At 35.4% G+C, this 24,132-nt stretch overlaps 1 protein-coding gene across 2 annotated transcripts in view; it reads left to right on the plus strand.

The window, feature by feature from the left end:
• Positions 1-22,765, plus strand: part of MTF2 (metal response element binding transcription factor 2) — a 24,970-nt gene extending 2,205 nt beyond the window's left edge. The window contains exons 2-15 of one of the 2 annotated variants that reach the window (XM_009577909.1): positions 8,092-8,290; positions 8,421-8,502; positions 10,050-10,145; positions 10,522-10,622; positions 10,972-11,120; positions 12,398-12,493; positions 13,542-13,610; positions 14,566-14,689; positions 18,043-18,110; positions 18,505-18,675; positions 19,381-19,489; positions 19,674-19,732; positions 19,888-19,992; positions 22,136-22,765. In XM_009577909.1, coding sequence (XP_009576204.1) covers positions 10,070-10,145; positions 10,522-10,622; positions 10,972-11,120; positions 12,398-12,493; positions 13,542-13,610; positions 14,566-14,689; positions 18,043-18,110; positions 18,505-18,675; positions 19,381-19,489; positions 19,674-19,732; positions 19,888-19,992; positions 22,136-22,490 — 1,482 coding nt within the window. In that variant the 5' untranslated portion in view covers positions 8,092-8,290; positions 8,421-8,502; positions 10,050-10,069 and the 3' untranslated portion in view covers positions 22,491-22,765. Of the gene's footprint in view, positions 1-8,091; positions 8,291-8,420; positions 8,503-10,049; positions 10,146-10,521; positions 10,623-10,971; positions 11,121-12,397; positions 12,494-13,541; positions 13,611-14,565; positions 14,690-18,042; positions 18,111-18,504; positions 18,676-19,380; positions 19,490-19,673; positions 19,733-19,887; positions 19,993-22,135 lie in introns of those variants that run through there. The other variant, XM_009577910.1, reaches the window with a different exon arrangement.
• The last annotated feature ends 1,367 nt before the right edge of the window (positions 22,766-24,132 follow it).

Here is a 24,132-nt window from a genome sequence, read left to right on the forward strand (position 1 = left end):
AATATGTTATTCTGTGATGATCTTTTAAACACTAATACTTTCACTTTGCATATCAAATAGATTTAAAACACTGCTAGTTATTTATTATTTCTTGAGGGAGAATGTGAGCAAGTAAAACCAAAGTCACAAATGATTGTAGTATTATGGACATGAGAATGCACTTATCCTGGTGGCTACCTCTTTTTAACTTTTTCTGCCTTAAATGATACTTTAACTTCTATCCACGATAGATTTGCTTGCTTGAGTGGCCTGTGAATTGGCTTGCTGCACGTGTTTAAACAAACATGTGAACTTGACTCATCAGGCCCATGGGACCAGACAGGCTGCTTTAAAGAGCACCAAGATAACTGTGTGATTTTCTTGTGGGGCTGTTCTTTACCATCATAGGTTATGGAGAATAGGGATAATCCGTAATGATTAGAGAATGGCAAATGTTAGACCTATCTTCAGAATGGGCCGAAAGTTCAATCCAGGGAACCACAGGCTGGTTCGCCTCACTTTGGTCTCTAAGAAAGTCATGGAGTAAGTCTTCCTGGAAGACATTTCTGGACACATGGAAAGGTGGTGACTGGGAACAGTCAGCGTATATTTACCAAGGATAAATCACGGCTTGACGAACCTGACCACGTTCCGTGTTAAAAATGACAGGATTTGTGGATGAGGGGAGGATGTCACTTACCTCAACTTCAGCAAGGCTGAAGGAAATGGCTAACAGGAACCTCATGAAATCCAACAGAGACAAAAACGAAGTCCCGCATCTGAAGGAAGAACCCCAGGCTAAGATTGGCTGGGGGTCTGACAGACAAAAAGCAGAACACGACTCAGCACCATGTCCTGTGAGCAAAGGCAAGCGGTATCCTGGGCTATATTAACAGGAACAGAACCAGAAGATTGAGGGGAAGTGATTATTTCCTTCTACACAGAACTCGTTAGATGTTCTGTGAAAGACATCAAACTAGACGGAGTTTGGTGGAGGGCCACCAAGACAGTCGGGAACTGGAGCGTTTGCCCTATGAGGGGAGGCTGATGGAACCAGGCTTGTTCAGCCTGGAGAATAAAAGGCTTCAGGGAGGCCTAACAGCAGCCTTCCAGCTCCTATGAGAAGATTAATGAGATGGAGTTAGTCTCTTCACAGTAGTGCATAGCAGGAGGACGACAGGTAACACATATGTTGAAATAAGAGAGATTCTGATGGGAATGGGGGGGGGGAATGTATTTCCCCCGTCCATGAGGACAGTTCAGCAGTAGAACAGGAGCGCAGGGTGGTTGTGTGGCCTCCATGACTGGAGGCTTTCAAGGTTTGACTGGATAAAGCCCCCTGGTCTGGCCTCGTGGCTGATGCTACACTGAGCAGGACTAGAGAACTCCTGAGATCCCTTGTAACCTCAATTACTCTATTATCCTAAACAACTGTAAAAATTGAAAATAATTTTGAGAATGTATTTCTTATCCCCCAACCATTACTCTTTGCTTTTCTGAACTGAGGGATGCCTAGGTTAGAGTCCTTTGATCCTTCTGTACAGTTGGTGATGTGGCTTAGGCTTTTGATTGTACCAGAATACAAAGTAATGTAAAGATAAGGAGCTCAAAGTTTATCTTGTAGATGTACTATGACATGGCACATTGGAAGCTCAATATTCATTTGGCTACATGAAGTAGCGTAAAAGGATAGACTATAATCTAGATTTGTACTGGATCCTCTGCTGGAAAGAAATTAATGGCAATTTACTAATATAATAGCCTGTTCATTGGAACAGTGACTGTTGCAACAAAGTTGCCATTATGAAAAGCAAAGGGAACTTTTTGTTTTTTGAATCAGACTGATCCTAAGTTTGGGCCCAGGTTGGGGCGGAGGAAGTATCATTTTAAGTCGGTCTGTCTTCTTGGCCCAGCAGAATCTTTTTATTTGGGGGAGGGAGGTATGGTTGACACAGTGAACAGATAATGTTTGGCATGAGATCTCATGAATGGCAAAGATGCAAGGAAGATGGGAAGAAACATGTGGCTGGGATCCAACATCTCTCCAGCTACTAACAGAGGTATTGGATCCCAGTCACAGGTTAGCAGCTACTTTGGAAGCATGGCTTGGGCTTGGTTATGCGGTGCTGGATAAACCAGCTAAGATTGTGGCTGTCAAAAGATTAATTTCCCCTTTTCGGCTGCCTTCTGGCTGTGAGCGCTTGCTGCTTACCTGGCTTGTCTAGTCACCAGACCTTTCTTTGAGGTGCTTTAATTTATTTAAAATACCAGAAAACTAATCCATATTAAGGGAAAGAAAACTGAATAGAATGCTTATGAAAAGTTAGCTTGTCGTTCCAGAGCTGGTGGGAGGGGAGCAAGCTGCTGTATTGGATAAGCCATGTGTGAAACTGCCCTCAGTTTTGTGTGTTCTGAGCCCTTGCTAGACCTCCACCCCCCCTCATTCCCTGTGAGATGTTAACTGTCCTGTTTTAAGGCAGGCTGCTGTATTTACAATCCTTCTTCATAATTAAGTTTTCGTTAAGGTTTAATAAAAGCGTAGTTTGCAACTTCAGACACAACAACTGTGATTAATTGGCAGTAACGTCACACTTTCAGAACTTAAACTGATTATCTCTAGGTATCATAAGTTCTTTCAATGTGATACCGTATTTTCCAGTTTTGAGATAGATCCTAAACCTATGTGAGTTGTCTTAGTATGATGCTCTGTGTTTGTGATTTCTAGCCTTCTGCTAAATCTGCTGGGCTCTTTAAACTCATCTTCCCTTCAGTGTGATTTGTATTTACTGGGAATAAATGAATTATCTGTAGGTCCCACTTTTGTGAGTTGTCTCAGTGGATTAAAATTTTCTCTTAATATGCTTTGGGCACTTAGTTGTTAAAATTTAGTATCTTTAAATTGACTTCCAAAAACTATCTGTACTCATAGGGTAACTGTTACTGTTGCAGTATTTGTGAATCACACAGCCTTCTGGAAGAAATTTCCTGAAATTGCATGGATTGTCAATGAAACTGTCTATAGTTCAGTCATGCAGTCTGGCAGTGCCAACTGAGGGAGTTTGTGTCCCAAGTTGCTTGTTTGCATTTGTTCTGTTGTGCTGACAAACCATTCTGTGAAACAAATCAGTGAACGGAGATGGCTGAAAAAATAACTCTGTCAAGGGAGTTTTTCTTAACAGGAGTTGTTTCACAGCAGTTGTTACAACTGAAGGAGTACAGGAGTATGAATGACCTTAACCTTGCAGTGCTGCAGAGGAAAAAGACACTTGGAAACAAGAGGGAGAATGCTCCATCTTTTTAATCCTCCAGCTTCTTCACATCTTTTTCCCTAACTCTTCTGTTTCTTCGTTCTGTAGGATTGCTGTGGAGATACAGAAGTCAGAGGCACCAAATGAACATTGAAATTTTCTAACCTCTAATAAAGAGATTAGAAAGAGTTACAAACAAGTCAAAACTAACAGAAATCTAATTTTGATTTTGATAAATACAATGCTATGCATAGTAAGTTGTCATGGTTCACAAATTAGACTGCTTTAGGTAGCTTACCTTCAGAGGGAGTTTGCCATTCCTGTTGGCAAAGAGTGACAGCTATCTCCTGCTGCTGCAGCATATTATAAAGTAATTAATTAAGTAGATGAATAGAAGGTCTTCTGCCTGTCTTGCTCGAGAATATCTATGGTTATGATCTAGACACATTTTACTGACTTCCCCCACTAACTTCTGAAAGATTGTATGGGCACATAAGTACTTTCTTTGCATTTTAAGTGCTTGAGTAAGAATACAGCCACAACATATTCAGTATTGAGTAAAGGAAGTAAAGCCAAGGTAGGTTAGACATGCTGTATGATATGCAGTGTCGCTTAGTTGTACAATTTAAATGAGGTAAAGTAGATTTTTATATTGGATAAGTTTTTCTGAAAAACAAGACATCTGTTGGATATTTTGCAATGAGAAGTTCTTGGAGAGAAGTTTTTAAGATGGTGGGGAAAATTGTTACTTAAAGGTTACTAATTTTGTTAGTAATATAAATGGTATGGTAGGAAGGTGTTATGGAGCTAACTTTAGGGAAGACTTGAACACAAGTTTCTGGAAAATGTGGAACCTTTAAATTAATTTCAAACTTGGCAAGAAAGAAGTTAACCTCAGTTTGCATTTTCACTTAAGTTCCAACAGAAGTTTTATTTTAATGGTTGGTGTGACTTTTTGGTACTCCACTACAGTGGAGACAGCTGTGGCAAAACAGACGAGAAAGTTATTAACGTTTTAGGCATGTAGTTTTTACACTGGTCTGCAGTGAATTTCTTGTGACTTCTTGTGCAGTGTTTCCAGAAGGCACTTCAGAGACACCCACTTTAAGTAACTTACGGCTTGCTAATTAAAGTCAACTTGTTAAAACAGTAGCTCTTTCCACTTAATCTCCATCAAAAACATTGAGGGAATGTTTCCCTGAAGAGGAACTTCTTATCCATGTGGAAAGCAACTGTTAAGCTAGCTCCAAGTGTCAGCCTATTGTGATAACTAACCCTATTTTCAGTCTATGTCTTAGATAAACCATAAACTGCCACAGCAGGAGCAACTTCATGAGCTGTTTAGTCATCACTTCAGCAGTGCTATCTCCCACAAAGAGAGCAGTGTGGACAATGGAGAAGTGTCTGCTTTATTGGCTTAGACCTTTACTGTGTGTCAAGATCCTTCAGTGTCTGAAGTAGCTATTGTGAATTTAGGCTGTTGTATAAGTCAATGTATAGACTCATTTAAGTGCTTTGTGCCAGAAAATTATGCACAACACATTTTTGTTATAATTTGAATGGAGTTATGGGACAAACTTCTGTACAAAGAATGTCATGCTTTTGAAGACTTTTTAAATAAAACCTCATAAAAATAGTTGTTGATTTTTAAATGGAAATCTGTACTAGATTATGTATAATAAATGAATTGATTGTGTCTTTTTGCTTATTCTGTACAAGATCTTTCACAACTTTTTTCAAGTACTGGAGAAAAAGAGCCAACATTCCTGCCTTTTAGCTGCTTTCTCTAGTCTTTTAAATCAAACCAGATAAAACGCTGGAAAGAAAACCTTTGAACCTCCAGAAGAGAGTAGTCCTATCAAAACACTTGTTAAACTGTTTCAAGGTGCACTAGTGAATTTGCTTTAGGTGCTTCGAATTACACATGGCAACTTATTGGCCCATTTAATATGCTAAATCAAGTTCATGGATGTAATTTGAAGTATCTAAATACTTTAATACTTTGTAATGATGAGTCCTTTCCAAGAAAAGAATTGGCTGAGACCAGGTTATAGTTTCACAACTATTTCTAGGCTGTTTTGAACAAGCCTTGCCTGGCTTTGAACATTTCTTGCTTTGTGCTAAGTTGGATGTGTGTGTAGTCAGGAAGGTTGGGGGAACTGATGAAGGTAAAACCTTTTTTCCCTCTCTTGACTGTCTGACTTCAGACACATTTGTTTCTGAGCCTGTTTGGTACTTGGGTGTGTAAATGGTTGTACAGATACAAAGGAGGCAGTAGAATGTGGTTGCAACAAGTGTGAAGGGCTGGGGCCCTGCTTCAGAGGCCCTTGCAAAAATTTAAGCTACTGTACAAGAGGAGGCAAAATCTTGCAGTGATGTACAAAAGATGGTAAGTTTAAATGATGAAATATTCTAAGGGTATGAGGTTATTCAGAATAATGTAGAAAGTGTAGAAGGACTTCAAGCTACTGAGTGACTGGATAATGAAGTGGCAAATGAAATCCGGCGCAAACAGAGGTAATACATGGTGGGAAGAGAAACAATAGTCTGGGAGCAGAATGAGAACCTGCAGTTTCTAATAATTCTTTGAAATTTTTAACTCAATGCCTGATTGCAGTGGGGAGTGGTGGTGGAAAGGCTACAAGTGGTATTGGTTGGAAAGGAGCAAAGAATAAAAAATGGCCTGGGCTGCCATGCTGTTACCCTGTTGTTGTAAACTTATTTTGAATGCTGCATGCATCCTGTCCCATTTATCAGAGGTTTGAGTAGAACTGCAGAAAAGCAGTGGTAACTTTAAATGGCTTTCATGTGAGAAGCAGCAGAGTTGGTAGGATTCTTTATCTGGGAAATATGGCTGGGCAGGTCTAAATGTCGTTACTGGGGCATGAAGGGAGAAGGTGGAAAATGACAGTTTAGTTTTCTGATGTAATGATAAAGGGTGTCAAATGAAGTGACAAGGTGCCAGCTGTGAAGCAAGCCAAAAGTTCTGCTTTACAGGTTCAACAAAACATGTAGGAAATCTTGCAGAAAAAAATTCTATTAAGGACTAAAAAAAAATAGAGACGTTACTGCTTGAAATCTTTGGATCCACAGCCTGTAAGAGACCTAGACAATATTTGGGAGAGGAGTGCTGTTCTAAGTTTATCTGTTCCTCTGGTCTTCTCTAGTCACCTGTCTGAATATTTTGTATTTTGGATCAGGTAGGACTTAAACTGGTGACCCAGTTGTGCATGAGGATGCCAGAGTTATTGGGCAAGGTGGAACGCTTGTCTGGCCCATTATGGCAGCTCTTACTGTCATGACGTTGTTTAGACTTACACTGATTATAAATATGCTTAAAACAGCTGTCTAATTTTCTTGTGTCTAACCTACTTGGTTTAAACTGTTTAGTACAAAAAAATTGTTGATTGCTCTCTAGAATATTAACTTCTGCGTTTTGGCATATTTTTGATGTTTTAAGCCATTATAATTCCAGTTTTATTTTCATATTGAACATATATAGTAAACTTTTTTAGGGAGAAGGGATTCCTTTCTCTTTGAAACTTTAGAGTAACTTCTCTAACATCTGAATAGTTATTCTCATCAAACTATATAGGACACTGATTCATTTACTGGTCTTGTTGGTGCTTTGTGATTAATTCAAATGTTTCTCGTGCTGATAATGTACCTAAGCTATCTTGAGTGAGGTGAAACTTTGCTCTTTCAATTGACTCTATCCCGTTTAACTCCCTGATCTGTCCTTGTGTTTGCGTCATAGTTATACATACATTTAGTTTCTAAAGAGAAAATACATTTGGATATAGGAATGGTAACTTTGTTTTATAGTCTCAAATTCTGCCTATTACTTATGAAGATTCTTCCTTGTGCATTATCTGGTCCTATTTTATAATTTTCTATATTTTACTCCTTTACTTGGAGTGTAGTGTTTGATAGCTAGTCTGACATAAAAGCATGTTCACACTTATATATACTTATATATAAATAGGCTATATATTGTGGAATTGTATGAGGAAAAAATGATTATTGATCAAGTAATTTATAATTTTGAGTTTCATGTGTGAAGAAAGGTTGCAAGATCTTCTGTTTTTCCTTCCTTATTCTCTTCCTCTCTGATTCTAACAGAGAGGAAAACTTACTTGACATTAGAAATTTAACATGTAGAAATCCTTCCTGTGCTGGAGACCTCTACAGCTATGCTTAGCAGCAAAGCATGATGCTGTGTTGGAGGTACCTGAGTTAGTATAGACCTTGAGTTAGCATAGTGCTCAGCTTGGTTTCTTTCTTCTCCCCCTGCCTGCCCCCCATGTTTTTGTTGCCCTTTTTTTTTGTTTGTTTTGTTTGTGTTTGGTGTTTTTATTCTGAGTAACTAGCTGCTGAGTACCCTGTTAATTGTCAGCTACTACTCTTCCTACCAAGGTAATGTAGTTAGAAATGGCTTAGGACCTTTTTAGCTTCCTTGGAACTTTAGAAAACTGTCAACCACTCAAGTGACTAATGTTTTGCATAAGTAATCCTGTATTGAATATTTCTGATGCATTCTTTGATGCTTCTGGTGACTTTATGAAGAGTCTCTAAGCTGGAAAGTTTGTGTCTCCCCATCCTCATTTACATTAGTTGATTTCATAGAAGATTTTTCTTTATATAAACTTCTCTCTTTCAAATTTTGTAGACTCTCATAGTAGCAGAAGCACTGCTACTAATGGTGCGTAAAGTCTGAAAACATGACCAGGTTTTTAGTTACCTGAAGTTCTGGAGTTAGCTATGTGAGTTCTAGCTATGAATCATATTAATATTTAAAATATGTATTAGGTTTCTTACTTTAACCTAATTCTGATTATCTTTTCTCTTGCGTCCCTTTCTTTAGAGACTCTACAGCGGTGGGTAATTCACTGGTCCACAAGCGGTCTCCTTTACGTCGAAGCCATAAGACCTCAGCATCTCTGACCAAGCTGTCGTTACGTGATGGACAGAAAGCCAAAAAGCCACTGTGTAAATTTGAAGAAGGTCAGGATGTCCTAGCTAGATGGTCAGATGGCTTGTTTTATCTTGGAACTATCAAAAAGGTAAACAATTTCTTAACTTATCATATGTTGGTTAAATATTACAGTATTATTGTCTCACTTACTTAGTATTAAATACATCCTTCTGTTCGGTCCTTTTACTCATGGCTTCCACTGTATTTTTGTTTTTCAGATAAACAAACTGAAACAGAACTGCTTCATTATATTTGAAGACAGTTCCAAATCCTGGGTTCTCTGGAAGGACATACAAACAGGCAAGAACTTCAGTGAAGTAGTCATTGTTTGGTATTTTATTTGTTTAGATTACTATATCTTTTAAAATAAATTATTACATTATATTCTTGTATCCTAAAGAGTGATCTAGTTTAATGTGACCCAGGATCATGAATTAAGCAAATAAAAAAAGAAAAAATTTTCAAACTCCTCTTTATCATTGCAGTTACTTGTTTGGTTTGGTTTGATTTTTTTTTTTTTTTGTTTTCACATAATTATGTGCAAGGAGGGGAGAACACTTCTAAAAATAATCATATTTGAGTTTATTTGGATGGGGCTAGAGTATAATACTCTGTCTTAACAGAAAACTCCAGGCCCTAATTTACACCGAGTTTATGTCCTCCTATTGTTTTCAGTTGAAACAACATGACGTGGAAAGAAACCAAAGACTGGAAAATCCTAGGTTTGAATGGAGTTTTCACATTTAAAAGTAACACCATAACTGTTGCACATAAGAAACCATTACAGATTTTGGAGTATTCATGTGATACAAAGAAATGTGCAATTATCAAGTGAGACATCTATTGTATATTAGCTTTGATATTTCAGATATTTGGGAGGTAGCTAGTATTTTGATAATCTAATGCTAATGAAGCATGGATGACAATTTCAGTGACAATTTCTTCTGACAATCAGTTACAATTTCCTCATCATATAAAGGCAATGGAAATTTGATCTGGCTCTCGCTGATTCTTGATGTTTAAACTAAACACTTTATCTGCTAATAGAGGAAGCTTTGTATTCATAATAGTAAAAAATCAAGTGCTTTATTTCTGAGAAGCTTTTAAAATACTGCTGTTCTGCTTCTGTATAGTGCTAGTTTATGATCTTTGAGTCATTTATTGTAACTATCAAACTTTAGTGCATGAGTGTGATAACATGTGGATTAAGTAACTTGTATTTTAATCCAGATTTTTACATTGATACATGGTATAATTGGAGCAAGATGTAGTTTTGTTTCCAGTTTGCAAGCTAACATTTTTTTTTCTTACCTCTATTGTTACTCTGTGCTTTTGTATGCTTGCAGATATGTATAAGAAGTAATAACGTGTTTCCTAAGAGTGTTGGAGTTTAATATTAAAACACCTTGGGCAGATCTGTCAAAAAGATATGCATCAAATTGTGCATATGTTTACATGAAAGGAAGCACAAACTACTGTAAATACAAAACATATCTATCAGTTGTCCAGATAGGAGTTTTCATACGTGTTTTTTAGCCTGCATTTACATTCTTTATTCAGTTACTTAATTTTTATTGTTGATATTAAGGAACCATGGACTGCATAGTAAATAGGCAATATATAGCCTATAAATATCCGATAGGTTATGATAAGTGATATAAATATTTGTAACACATACAGTCTGTACAAAATGTCTGAATTTATTTTTGTTAGGAAGTTAGGCTTTGTAACAATGTTTCTACAATGCATGGGTCTGTAACTGAAATTAAGAAAAAAGCCATACGCAGAGTAACCATTCCAACTGCAGATATAATCTGAAAAAAAATCACACTTTCATCTTTGTCTAGGAGCCACTGAAAGTGGGGAAATGGTCTGTACAATATGTCAGGAAGAGTATTCAGAAGCACCGAATGAAATGGTTATATGTGATAAATGTGGGCAAGGTAACTAGATTTTTTTTTTTTTAATTGCATTTTAAAAGATGTTTTGATTTGTTTTATGAAGGAGGATATTTGCCTGGCTATGACTGACTGCTCAACTGATGTTAAATTTTATAGCCCTTAGCGGCTATTAACCGCTCAGTGAATAATGATAATCCATGTTAAAGTGACTAACACCTGTTCTGTAAGTAAAGTTTATTTTTTTCCACTAAGAATGTTTAAAAGACCATTTTGAATATGTTACCAATCTTTTTGATCAGATTCTTGGCACTTAATGATGGATAATGCCTTATAGTTGCATTAAAATTATATATAGCTAATTCTGTGTAAGCTTCTTTTGCCATTTTAATAACACTTTGGTTGATCATTTTTTATACAGGTTATCATCAGCTGTGTCACACACCAAATATCGATTCCAGCGTGATTGATTCAGATGATAAATGGCTCTGTCGACAGTGCGTTTTTGCAACAACAACAAAGGTGTGTTTCTAAAAAAACATTTCTTAATACATGCCATATTGCATGCATACTTTTTTTTAAGTTGAAACAAAAAAATAAAAAATAACATTTTTTTTTTTTAGTGATTTCTTTTTTGTTAACACTGATCTGAATGGAAGTTTTGTATGTTTGGAATTAATATCTGTTTTAGAAATAGATGACATTTGGCTTTCAATTTATTTTTAAACAAATATGCTAGTATTAAAACAAATACAGGTGAAAATATTTTACTTGATTATAGACAAATTTTCATAACCTTCAAATTAAAAGATTTGAAAGTTTCAGAAATATATTATTGTTTTTGTAAACTAATGTATTTGTTTTGGCCCAGAGAGGTGGTGCGCTTAAGAAAGGACCAAATGCCAAAGCACTGCAAGTCATGAAACAAACATTACCGTATAATGCAACAGACCTTGAGTGGGATGCCGGTCATAAAACCAATGTCCAGCAGTGTTACTGCTATTGTGGAGGACCTGGGGAGTAAGTAAACAGATAATATATAGGAACTTTTCTCCATAACGCAGCTGTAAACTTTGGCCCTGATCCTGTAGGCTTTTACTTGTGAACTTGTTAGTTTCTGTTCCTATTGTGTGTAGGTATTAAACTTGATGCAAAGTGGAATTTTGAATTATATATATGTATGTACAAATTTTTTTAAAATATCTCATGGGAAATACATTATTAATGGCTTTCCTTCTCCCATCAGATCTTTTGGTTTGTTTTAATTTTGTCATGTGACCATCACATAACTCATATATCATACTCCATTCTACAATAAACAAGAATTTTTTTTTTTTTTTTGCAATGCTACTATTAATGTGTTGAGATTGGATGGAGTTGTTTGTTGATCTTGCAATTCTAGGCAGTGTTTTTCTGATGTTAACTCAGCTCTGTCATTAGTCACAAGTATAAATGTATCTAGAGATTAGTTTATTAAATTAATAGACAGCTGTCTACCATAATATCATACACTGGATTGCAATTATTGGCGGGGGAAAGACTTTTTTTCCTCTTATGGCATACAGAGTCCTCTGCTGCTTCTTTCTTACAAGAAAGGCAAGAAGAGGACTTCTTAAGCAGGTAGAGATGGTGTAGACTCTGGTGGCTGTGTGGATGAGTGAATGAATAAAATAGCATTGAAGATTTGAAGTCAAGGCAAGTCAAGAGTCCCACAAAGAAGTGAAGCTTTTGAGTTTATACTCACAGGACAGAGCTCTGGTTTGAGAATTTTGCAGACTTGGACAAACATCACCTTCAATTTTGCATGGTTTGTTTTCTCAAGGGAGAAGCTGAAAAAGGAAAAGAGGAAAAAAAAAAGTGTAAACTATGAGGTTCATTTTGAGGATTCAAGTAGTTGAATCCTCAGAACAAATGTTTGTGACTTAATGTGGCTGTGCCGTGCTTTGGAAAATAACAAGGAAGCTAATCTGGTGAGAAGAACCTTATACGGAGTTACTGAATTCTTATTATAGAGAATTAAAAGGTGGTTGTCAGAGGAAGTTAAATTTTTATTTTCTTCATTTAATGACTTAATTCCTCCTTTTACTAGACTATCTTTTATTATTCTTAGTCGGTCTTTTCTAGTAATGGTTCATTAATGGAACTTAGTGTTACTGAAATATCCCTACAGGTGACTGTTTTATAAACTGTGAAAATCAGTTTGGGTCAGAAGATCCCTTGCTATTTAATTTAAATATAATGAAGAACAATTTTCAGTAACTTTTTAACACATCTTGTTTTTCTTTCTGTTGGTGAAGCTGGTATCTAAAGATGTTGCAGTGCTGCAAATGTAAGCAGTGGTTTCATGAGGCTTGCGTGCAGTGCCTCCAAAAGCCAATGCTTTTTGGTGACAGGTAAGAAACTTAAGCTGTACTTTATGGTTGTCTTTATTTAAAATGTGGAGGGAATCTCACATATGAGCTTTTATTAAGGTAACCGTAATACAACAGTATTTTCCAAAAATGGGGTGAGTTTTGTGTAGAAGATTATATGAAATAAAGCATGTGTTCAGGTGCCAGGAAAATGCAGTTCTTATCTCAGTTTAATGCAGGAGGAGTTTAATGCAGTTTAATGGGATGGTGGGTGGTGGAGAGGTAACACAAAGTGCATTATACTATAGGTGCTGGCTACTGGGAGACTGGAAGCTTTAAAGCAGACCACTTTAGTGGACCCATAAATTAGATAAGGACTTTCAAGTTCACATTGTGTAGGTGACTAATCTCTTTATACAACAGGCACCATACTTCAAGGTAGGCTGTCAGTGTGTGTGTGCAGTAGTAGTTCCCTGTACTAACGGTATAGGGACCTGGAGAAAGCTGGAAGGATAGTTAGACTGAGGGGAACTCTGTACATCCTCTGTTCATGTGTGATGAGTCAGGACAAAAGGAAATTAAAAAGAGCACTGGTGTGTGCTTTCATCTTAAGAGGAACTTGGAGCAGTTGGAGCAGATAAGAGAAAACTGGAGAAGGGAATCAAGGAGTATCTCATTCATTATCTATTATAATTTCTTTTAGCTGTTGATTGTTGGCATGGGTCCTTTAAATGCATGCTTACACTGGTGCACAGGTTTCTGCATTTGAGAGAATGGAGTGGGGACATTACAGAGCATCTTCACCGATATAGTCACAGGTTGAGGGACTTTCTCATGGAGTATGAAACAGTGGTACCAGGATAAAATTGAGGAAGTACCTTGTATCAGGCCCGGTATGTACCAGCACAGATTGTGGAAGTTGATAAAGGAAGGCGGAGGATGAAGGGACTCTCAAATATCATATGGCTGGGTTTCTAGCCTGCTTAACTTTCATTTTTTTCATAACTAGGGTGTTAAAACGAGAGAGAGTGTGTGTATATAGATACCACCACCCAGACACATGTACATATACATATGTGTATATTTTTAGGTTTTATACGTTCATTTGCTCAGTTTGCAGTTCTGGACCAGAATACCTCAAACGTTTACCTTTGAGATGGTAAGTATGAATTTAAAAAAAAAAAAGGGTGAGTTGAATATATGCTCTGCTTTTCTTTTTGGTATTTTGATTCTCCTTGCAAAAAAAGGAAATTCACTTGCTGTCTTGTTTCCTGAGTTGTTCTTACTGCTTGTATGAACAGGGACAACTTTTTCTTCAAAGTTTATCCTTTAAATGTAGAGATACATTGCAATTGCTTGCTCTTGGGATTTATTCCTGGGATTGTTCAGTAAAGTAGCAAGCGACTATTCACTTCTTGTATATGTGAAGATTGAGATGTCTGAACAAAGTCTTTTTTGCAGGTTTAGGATCCTGCCATTTGATAAGCTAAATGTAGTGAGTACTAGAGTACGCATCTTGACACATTTTATAATGTTTTCCTTGATGAGACTTAATGGTCAGTTGTAGTTTGAAATCTTTGAACTAACGCATTTTAGAAATTATATTCAATTTAGTGCATATATGTGCTAACAAATACATGGTTTAGGGACATGGTTTAGTGGGCATGGTGGTGTTGGGTTAACGGTTGGACTCGATGATCTTAGAGGTCTTTTCCAACCTTAATGATTCTATGATTCTATGGTGGAGATTACCTTGTTAAATGTTAATTCATCAAAATACTTGCATGAATTCAGAATTGATACATTCAAGTATGAATTCAGACTTACTTAAATATCCCATGGTTTAGACCAGTTTGGGCATTTAAGAGTACATCATGACAATGCGATGAGGCAGAGATGAAAGTGAGATTCAAAGCAGAAGGAATCACTTGAGGCAGAGGAATGACAGGAGACTTCATAATGTTGTTCCTGGGATTGGGTGTTTTAAGTTGTGCTTTGTGTTCCTCTAATTATATCGTGCTAATATCTTTTCTATTAAATTATTTCAAAGAAAAGCAATTGGAAGAAAAAGACTTTTTTTTCTCTTTTTTTATTCAAATATTTCTGAACTCTAGGGTAGATATAGCACATCTATGCCTTTACAACCTAAGTGTTATTCATAAGAAGAAATACTTTGATTCGGAGCTTGAACTCATGGCCTACATTAATGAAAACTGGGATAGATTGCATCCTGGTGAGGTAAGTAATTGGAATACTCTCTTGTTTTTCCTCACAGTGTATACATATGTCCTGAAAATTAGCAACCTATGAACTGTTTTATTCTGGATATTAAATCCTTTATTACCTTAAAATCTGGTAATACCAAATAATGAGGAGGGCATCTTTAACTTCCTTGCGGAAATAGAATGTTTTTTAAGAGGTGTATGTTTTTCTGAGCTGTAAAATTTCTCAAGTGGTCCATGTAACTATTATTTCATTATTTGCATGGTAACTTTAATTATTCATGTATTTTCCTTTTCTTTCATTTTATTATTGTCTCATAGTTCTTTGATATTTTCATGTGCACAGACCAGAAAATCTAAATGTAGAACTGAATGCAGAGTATATTGCATATGAAGACATCTTCAAAGTCTCTAAGGTGTAACACACAACAAATTATTTTACACAAACATTTCCTCTTTCCTCCCTCTTCCAAACATGGGGGTGATCAGTTTGTGTCCAGGTTTAAAGATTGTTTTGATCCTTTTCCAGTCTGATTCAGCTACTTGTCAAGGCATCTTGGTTTTAGTTCACTACTATACAAGTTACTTTTCCAGTTTTTTGATTTACTGGGCAGTTATCTTAGCACTAAAGGAAATCCATTTCCCAAAGCAGACTGACTTCGTGTTTAACTAAGAGGAGCAGTGTAGATACTTGTTTCTGCATGTAAGGTTGGATGCAAGATTTATGTGTAAGTTCAAATTGGCATACTGCTAGTAGAGTATGCACTTTTTTCATGCATGAAAATTGTGTAGGGTTTTGAAGTTTTTTAATACAGTTGGCATATAACTGGTTTGAAACTTTGTTATCACATCCTACTTTTATACTTTTTAGTAAATTCATACATCTGTAATCCATTTTCACTAGCAGACACAATTTGAGAATCAAATGTATGTTCTTGGTTTAAATGAGTAACTACTCAAATAATGGAAAATAGTTTAAAATACATATGTTTAGACGATGAGTGTCAATAGTTTGTTAGAAAGACAAGCAAACACTCAAGCGTTACTAAAAAATGACAATTAGTATCATTATGAATAGACATCTGGTTTACTTTGGGATGTATAGCATCTCTTAGCTAAGTCATATTAAGTCAATAATTGTCATCAGGTCTCAAGCTTTAATTAAAAAAAAGGCTGCACAAAATGTGGTAATCCTCACACCATCTTTTCAATAGAATGAAATATTCTGGCTGTCTTACTGCGCAGTTTAACAAATACGTGAGACATGTTTAATTTTGACTTTCGTTTCTCTTAGTATTGAGGGAAATGTAGAAGAAATTAATGTTTATCTCACATAATATAATTTTCTTTAGATTTAACATAATTTCATGTCAGAATGGCTGGTCAGAGCAGCCATGGTGTGGATGAGAAGAGTGGAGCTATCTAGCTGCCACTGACTTGGAGCACACATACCATTTTGAAGAAGTTGAAAGGCTACAGTCCTTGTTGTGCTGCTCTTCCCCCTTTCCGCTTTCAATCCATCCACACTCAATCTATGTGAAAAACGCTTAACTAAGGGGGAGGAAGGATAGGGGACATCGAAAATAAGAAAACTCACCTCTTTGTTAAGTGATACTTTCAATTCCTTAATAAATATTTCTACATCTTCAAGAAAACTACTTTTAAGTCTGAAGACTACATTTCTGAAGGACTAGATTTTGAATAAATGCATAAAACCTGTGTTGAGGAAATCTTCAAGACTTTATTCTGAAAAGATTCTAAATGTCTTTCACTAAGTTGGGAAAAATTGTGTCTTGAAAAATTTGAGGCAAATGTATTTTACTACTTTGGTTAATCTGGTTTCTTTATTAAACAGAAATTAGTCACAGAAAGAATGACATCTACAATATAACGGTTTTAGGGTTTTTGTAATATTCTTAGCTTGCCACTGTTAGAAATGACACTTTGGTTTCTTTAGCTGCTTGTAATTGAGTAAGAGGAAAAGTTTTCTAGCCATAAGTAAGATAAGAGTAAATGGTGGAATTATCAGACCTCCTAAACCAGTAATTTTTAGCATGTTGTTATTTAGGATGCAATAAATATATGGCAGTTTTCTATAGTTAAGTGCTGCAGAGTTGCAAGACCTCTGGCTAGCAATGGATTGTACTGAATGCATATGGTAAAGATGCGTAAAACCAGTTGTTAGTTTCTTTGACTAAAATTTGTTAAATACCTCCCTTAACTTTGGTAGTCAGGTAGACTATGAATCTTGCCCAAAATTGTGTTAAAAGGTTGGTTTTTATGAGTATATTTACTCATTTATTTAGCTGCTAGCACATTTAATCCTTTGAGCATTTCTATCTGTCTTGTTTGGTCAGAATTGTATTCTTTAGAAAGTATTTGAATGTGGTTTGTTGTGGGTTTTTTTTTTTTTGAGCTGCAAATGTTGTACAGTCTGCTCTGTAGTGTTCATACTAATAGTGAAACTTATAAACTTTGTCAAATCTATAATTAAAGATAAATTTACTGCAGAGCCAATTGGATATAAGTTCTGGGACATTTTGGCATGGCAACTGGAAATATGGTAGCTTCACTGAATTTTAAAAATAGCTGTCTAAATATAAAAATAAATAATCTTATTTTAAATTCTATTACATAAATGTTGTGTCCACTTCTTTATAGTCACCACCATACTTACTCTGCTTTATGTCTCTAGTTCATAAGTATGCAGTTTTTCAGAGGGAAGTTTCCATGTTTTGGTAGCTTGATAGGGACTAGCTACTTCAGGCTGCGGTGCAAGAAGGGAGGTTAGACTGGGTTTTCGCAAACAAGGCATGAAAATGGATTTACTTTTTTTTTTTTTTTAACTCTAATAAGTTTTCTGGGTCTCTTCCTTTTTTTTTTTTTTTGTACCATGTTCAGTAATGTTGGCAAAAATGGTAATTGGGTCCTATGGCAGGATTTTGGTTAAAATGATCACCAGTAAAATAACTAAGTTCTTGTGTCAATGTAGTTATCTTCTGCTTGCAGTCTCAATTGATTTGGGAGTACATAATGCCACAGAAGACTTCTTGTTAGCAGTCTTAGGAGGGCAAGCTAGTATTATGTTCTTTGAGTATACTAAAATTCTTTGAGATATTTTTCTTGCACTGCTTACAAGTGAAACTCAAATTCTTTGGCCTGGGCTTGACACTGGCATGAATTCTGTGGATGTAAATCACAGAATATATGGGATAATGATTAATATCCTTTGGGGTTAGGTAGTTTCCACAGCTAATACTTCATAAATGTACTTCACATCCAAATCTGTAGTTACAGTAACTCAAGTAACTGGAATCTTTCTATTACTAAAGAATTTGACAGGTTAAATGATTTCTTAATACTTCACAGCTGGCAGATACACCAAAATCTGAAAGATATGAGCATGTACTGGAGGCATTAAATGATTACAAGACCATGTAAGTTACTGGTACTTTTTGTTTTAAATGTTGTTTGCCTATTTAATCTGATGTAGATTACAGTCTTCTGTCTCCTTTGCTCAGTCTATATGATAATCACTTTGGCTGCAGATAACCTTTAAATTTTAAATACTGTTTCTATTTCAAACTATAAGATTACATAACTATTTGAGTGGAACCCAGATCATGAGAAAAAATTTGCTTTAACTTCCATCCTCTTTCCACTTCACATTCTGTATTTGAGAGTGAGGATTGCATTAGAGGAAGGAGGGGAATAAAATAGCATTAGAATGAATATTCTAATTTGCATACTTTTGTTTTGCATGTACACTGTTATTTTAAAAGTTGCTTTCCCTGGGGTCAGAATTTTAACAATTAATTTAAAATCATCTAGGTTTATGTCTGGAAAAGAAATAAAGAAAAAGAAGCATTTGTTTGGCTTGCGAATTCGTGTTCCTCCTGTGCCACCAAATGCTGCTTTAAAGGCTGAGAAAGAACCAGAAGGAACTTCTCATGAGTTCAAAATTAAAGGCAGAAAATCATCTAAACCAATCCCTGATGTGAGGTAAAATAACCCAGTCATTCTAGCAATGTTGTGGTAAATCGGGGCTACTTTGGGTATACTTTTGGTGCCTACAAAAAAGGCCTTTTCATTGTATAATATATTTTTTTAAATAACTGTCAAGGTGGACTATTTGTGAGAACAAGGTCTTTGAATGAATTTAATTAGCTTTCTATTAGGATCCTTCTTTAAAAACAAAACAAAACAAAAAACCAAAAAAAACCCCCCAAAACCAAGAAAAACCCAAAAAACAACCAACATGAAATTTAGCAGTAAGAATAATAGAAAATATCCCAACTTTGCTGCCATTTGGGAAAAAAATCTCTTGCCTTTCTGGAGCTCTTATGGAATAATGTAACTAGAATTCTAAATAGGAAATATAATGTGAAGTTGTAATTTGTGTTAGTAAATGTGCCATCTTTTTTACCAGATGTGATCATATGAATAAAAAACATTTAACACTTGTTAGTTCCTCTTCAACATCAGGGAATCAGTGATGTCACTAGAAGGATCTTGTATCTGTTTATGTTATTCTAGAGGCAAAAATATGTAGCTTCATATCTGACAATTTTGATTTACCAGAATAACCTCATTTAGCGCAATGTTTTAGCAATAGACATCTAATCGTATATTCATTGCTAAAGGAAAACATGTATTCAATGAAAATTATCTTCAGTAATACAGAACAAAATATAAATTTTCTTCTAGGGAATTAAGTAATGGTATAGAAAGAAAGGGGAAAAAAAAATCAGTAGGTCGTCCACCTGGTCCCTATACAAGAAAAATGATTCACAAAACTCCAGAGTCGTCTCCTCTGGTAAGGTTTGGATATTTCCCCCCCTTCCCCCTTTCCCCTCTAACTGGATTATCATTTTTGAAGAAAAACATAACCAGTTAATCTGAATCATGATATTCCTCCACCCTCAAACAAAATTGATACAGCAATTAAAACTCAATTTGAAGTACTTTTTTTTTTTCTTCCCTTTTTTTTTCTTCCTTAGGATAATGAACCAGTTCCAGTGATAGAGAACCCAGCCTTGGAATTACCCTGCAGTGTTGGGTAAATTTTTAAAAAAAAAAACCAAAACAAAACAAAATTTCCCTGTAAAACATTGTAATACTATGTCATTTGTCTGTTTGCTTCTGAAATGTCAGCTCAGTTTTTAATATAAGATTATTTTTATTACATGGCAACCCTGTTATCTTGCATATCAGGAAATCTGATGGAACTGCACATTCATCTAATACCTCAGATGTGGAATCCACAGGTGCTGCCAGTATGAAAGAAACTACCTCATCTAGCATTTCCAGACATTATAGGTAATTATTCAATTACTCTATCTGCTATAAAGGTTAAGATTTGCAATATATTCATTTTAATAAAATTTTCTGAAACAGGGGACAGGAAACAATTGGTTTAGCAGTACTTCACCCTTAATAAACAGAAGTTGCAGGGATCCTACAAGAGATATCTTGCCAAAGCATGACATGTAATGTTCTAAGTCTGGTTTCTTAAAACCTGAGGTTCTGTTGTACTTCCAGTCAGTTCTGAACCCTTTGGCTAACTTCCATGAAATCTGATCCAGGTGGTTCCAAAGAAATTACAGTTTAACAAGATTCATGAAGATAGATGCTTGGATGAGAGAGACCCAAACCAGCAACCCACACTTGCAGAAAGGCAGACAATTTTCTAATCATCTGTGGCCTAGTCATTACCAGTGCTGTTTTGTTGTGGTTTTTTGTTTGTGTTTGTTTTTGGTTTAGTTGAAGCTTTGGCAAAACAAAGGTGGAAGATAAGGTAGGAGGTTGACTTAAGTTATGAGGCAGCCGTAGTAGATGTGAAATGGAAGTAAGGGTATTGCAGAACTGGTGGGAGAATAAATAGAGAAGAACTGAGGATATTGCAAAGGGATATAACATTGAGGATGTGTTAATTCACTGGGATTTGGAGTAATGAGCAACTGAGACTCAGAGCAAAGCTATAAATTGCATGGGGAAATCCAAAGAAATAGGACAAAAGAAAACTAGTCTTTATTAGTTCTGCTTACAACACACAGGATGAGGGTTTTTTTGTGCTCACTAACTCTTCTGTTCTTTGTTGATGTAAAATATGTAGTTAAATTACATTTACTGAAAAGAATTAAACTCCATAAACACTTCCTGAGCTTAGTTTTCTAATAAAGGCGACAAAAGAGCTGATGTGTACCCTGAATTAATTTTAGCAGCTTTTGTTTTTGTAAGTTTGTGTATTCATGTTAGAGAATAGTAAGTATGCTGTGATTTTCTATAGTCAATAGAGCATGAAAAATTTTTGGCACAGTCTTCATAAATTATTAACTACAATCAACTTTTCTGCAAATAAATTGTTACTTTCCCCTCTCTCAAGTTCAGCAAACAATAAACTTCTCTTTTATTGAGGTACATGGATCCTCAGTCTACTTATTTTGTCTCCTCTCTTTCACGCTATCAAGTGTGTTCATGAATCATTTTTGTGCGCATGACTGCTACAAAAATAGTCTGTCTTCAAAAACTTGTGTTTAACTTATAGACTTCTGAAATTGTTACCTAAGCACTTAAGTCACTGTTTTGTATTTCTGCCCTGTATTCCATGCTTTTATTTTATTGTTAAAAAGCTGCACTTTTTTCCTCAGTATGTTACATAGGAGTCTTGAACATCAAAGTTTGCGTACCATTTAATTTAGGACTTTATCAAACATGTTTTAGTATGTGCAAATTGTAGATGTAGGTTTTTACATAAGGATTTATGTCTTGGACACTTTCAACATTTGGATGATGGTTTATTCTTGGATAATGTCTTTTTTCATTACCAGATACAAATCTGTGTGAGTTTTGGATATACATATTTTTCTGGCCACATATATAAATCTTTAGAAAGTCATGTGTACTACAGAAAGTAGTGATGTAGAACAGATTTTGCAATATCTGCTGTCATATTTCAGAGTTTTACTTTACTGAGATAAATTCAGCTTGAAAAAAAAAACTATGCATAAATTAATTTTTAATTTACAGTCTTAACTAACATCAAGTCTCAAGGTCTCTTATAGTATAGCTTTTGTAATTGAGGCCTACCTGTGTGATAAAGCTGTATTTTTAATTTGTAAATTTAAGCACATTCGGTGCAGATTTCTCTGAAGACAGTTTTTTTTAAATTTGAGAATGGGATTAAGCTGTATCAAAATAATACTCTTAATATATCTAGGCATAAGTTAATATCATTTAACTAACCTTTCTGACATTTTGTTAAATTAGTACAATTTTCCTTATGTAAATAATATTTATTTTGCAAGTGCCATATTTATAGTCATCTATCTATAGGCAACAAGTGTTTTTATCAGTGAAAAATAGAACAAAGAAGTTATGATATGGGTTGCATGGAAATAACTGATGATAAAGCATACATAAGTTCCTTGGAGTTAATGCTGGGGTTTTTTTTTTTAAATAGTTTATCTGACTCAAGAAAAAGGACTCGTACAGGAAGAACTTGGCCTGCTGCAATACCACATTTGAGAAGAAGAGGTCGCTTTCCACGAAAAGCACTCCAGACTCAAAATTCAGAAATTGTCAAAGATGATGAGAGCAAGGAAGATTACCAGTATGATGAACTCAATACAGAGATACTTAACAACTTAGCAGATCAGGAGTTACAGCTCAATCATCTGAAGAACTCGATTACTAGTTATTTTGGTGCAGCAGGTAGAATAGCTTGTGGGGAAAAATACCGTGTTTTGGCTCGTCGGGTGACACTTGATGGAAAGGTGCAGTATCTTGTGGAATGGGAAGGAGCAACTGCATCCTGACTGTAGGACTGAACATTATGTTCACTGCACTGTCATCTGTAAGTACAGTTCATAATGCAGAGCCACGAGAGAAACGTGTCTTTAAATGTGTTTCTAAAAACAAAACAAAACCAGTTTAGCCTTAACATGTAATTGTTATCATTACAGCTCTTGTGATAAAGACTTATCTTTTTAAAATCTGATCTGAAAGTTAAATTTTTTAATCTGAACATTGTTAGATTGTTTTAGGTTGGGATATTTTGGGTTACAATTGCTTAAAAATGTGCATGGTGTTTTTAAAAAAAAAAAAAAGACATTTTCTAGAGAACATTCCATGGAAACAGTTATTGTGATTTAGAGAAAATGTTATGTAGATAGCACAAATCTTTGAAAAATTTTGGTTTGTTTTCTTACCCAAATGTTTGCAGAAATGTATTTCTATTTCAATACTTTCTAGATTTCATAAGTGCAGTGTATATAATGCCTACTGAAGACTGTAAAATACTGAAGTTTTCTTTCAAAGTGTAAAAAAAAAAAAAAAAAAAAGAAAAATATATTGAGCCTGTAAATTGCTCTGTGACCAGACTTCATTGTCGTCTTAATATATTCTTTGTGTGTGTGCGTGTGCGCATGTGTGTGCGTATATACATACGTATATATGCACACACATACTTGTGCGTGTATATATATGTGTGATTGTGACCTATGCAATACAAATTATGGGATTGGGCAGCTTCTGAGAATACATCCCATAATTCTTTTTTCAGGAATAGTTGCCAGTATTTACACAGCAGCATTTCTTCTCAGGCTTATTGGGTGCTGTTGCTTTCTATGTGCTAAGGAAAAGTGTCAAACCAGTGCAGCGTGTTCTGGCAATGGGTGCAGTCATTGATGTTCATATGCTCTAGGTAATATATTGCATTATTTTCCAAGTGAATTAACTGTTAAAAAATAATGCTGGATCTGAACACTTTGAAATTAACTCTGCTAGAAATAACAATTTGAAAGTTATTGTGGCACACTGATTGTAAATTTTGTGTCCCAGTTATAAACTAAGTTGATAGGAGTCACACACAAGATTCCTACATATCTGTAGAAATGGTCATATTTTGATAAATGTAGTATGAACAAAGTGTATTATTGCACAGGGTCAACAAACAGTTTGTTGCCATTTGAAGTAACATTACTGATTTTATTACAACATTACCTCTTTTGTTTTTATAAAATGTACCAAGTTTTAAATTGATAAGTTTATTTTACTTGTTTAAAAAAAAAGTCAAAGTCTCTTGCCAGTATTAGATGTTTTTTCTTTGTCTGCTACTTTTGAGGGGGTTTTAGCCAAAGAGTAAACAGAAGAATATTTTTTACTTTGGTGGTTATTCACTGTACTGCATAAGGTTAGAGTTCTTACATGCTTAACAGTTTACCACCAAAACAAAATTACGTAACATTTGTAAATGACAGAGTGGTTTAAAGTGTACTGCCTGGGTTAGTACTTATTTATTCCATTACTTGATTATTTGACTTTTTCTGCTCATCTTGAACATCTTGAAAAGGTGATTCCTGCCCCCTACCCCCCGCCCCACCTGTCACCTTATAGCCAAAGGAAGCAGAGAAAGCTTTTTATCCTGTGCTTGGTTTTTGGCTGGCCGGGTAATATTAG

This window comes from Fulmarus glacialis, unplaced genomic scaffold (assembly GCF_000690835.1).
Source record: "Fulmarus glacialis isolate BGI_N327 unplaced genomic scaffold, ASM69083v1 scaffold17705, whole genome shotgun sequence".
In the NCBI taxonomy this organism is placed as follows: Eukaryota; Metazoa; Chordata; class Aves; order Procellariiformes; family Procellariidae; genus Fulmarus; species Fulmarus glacialis.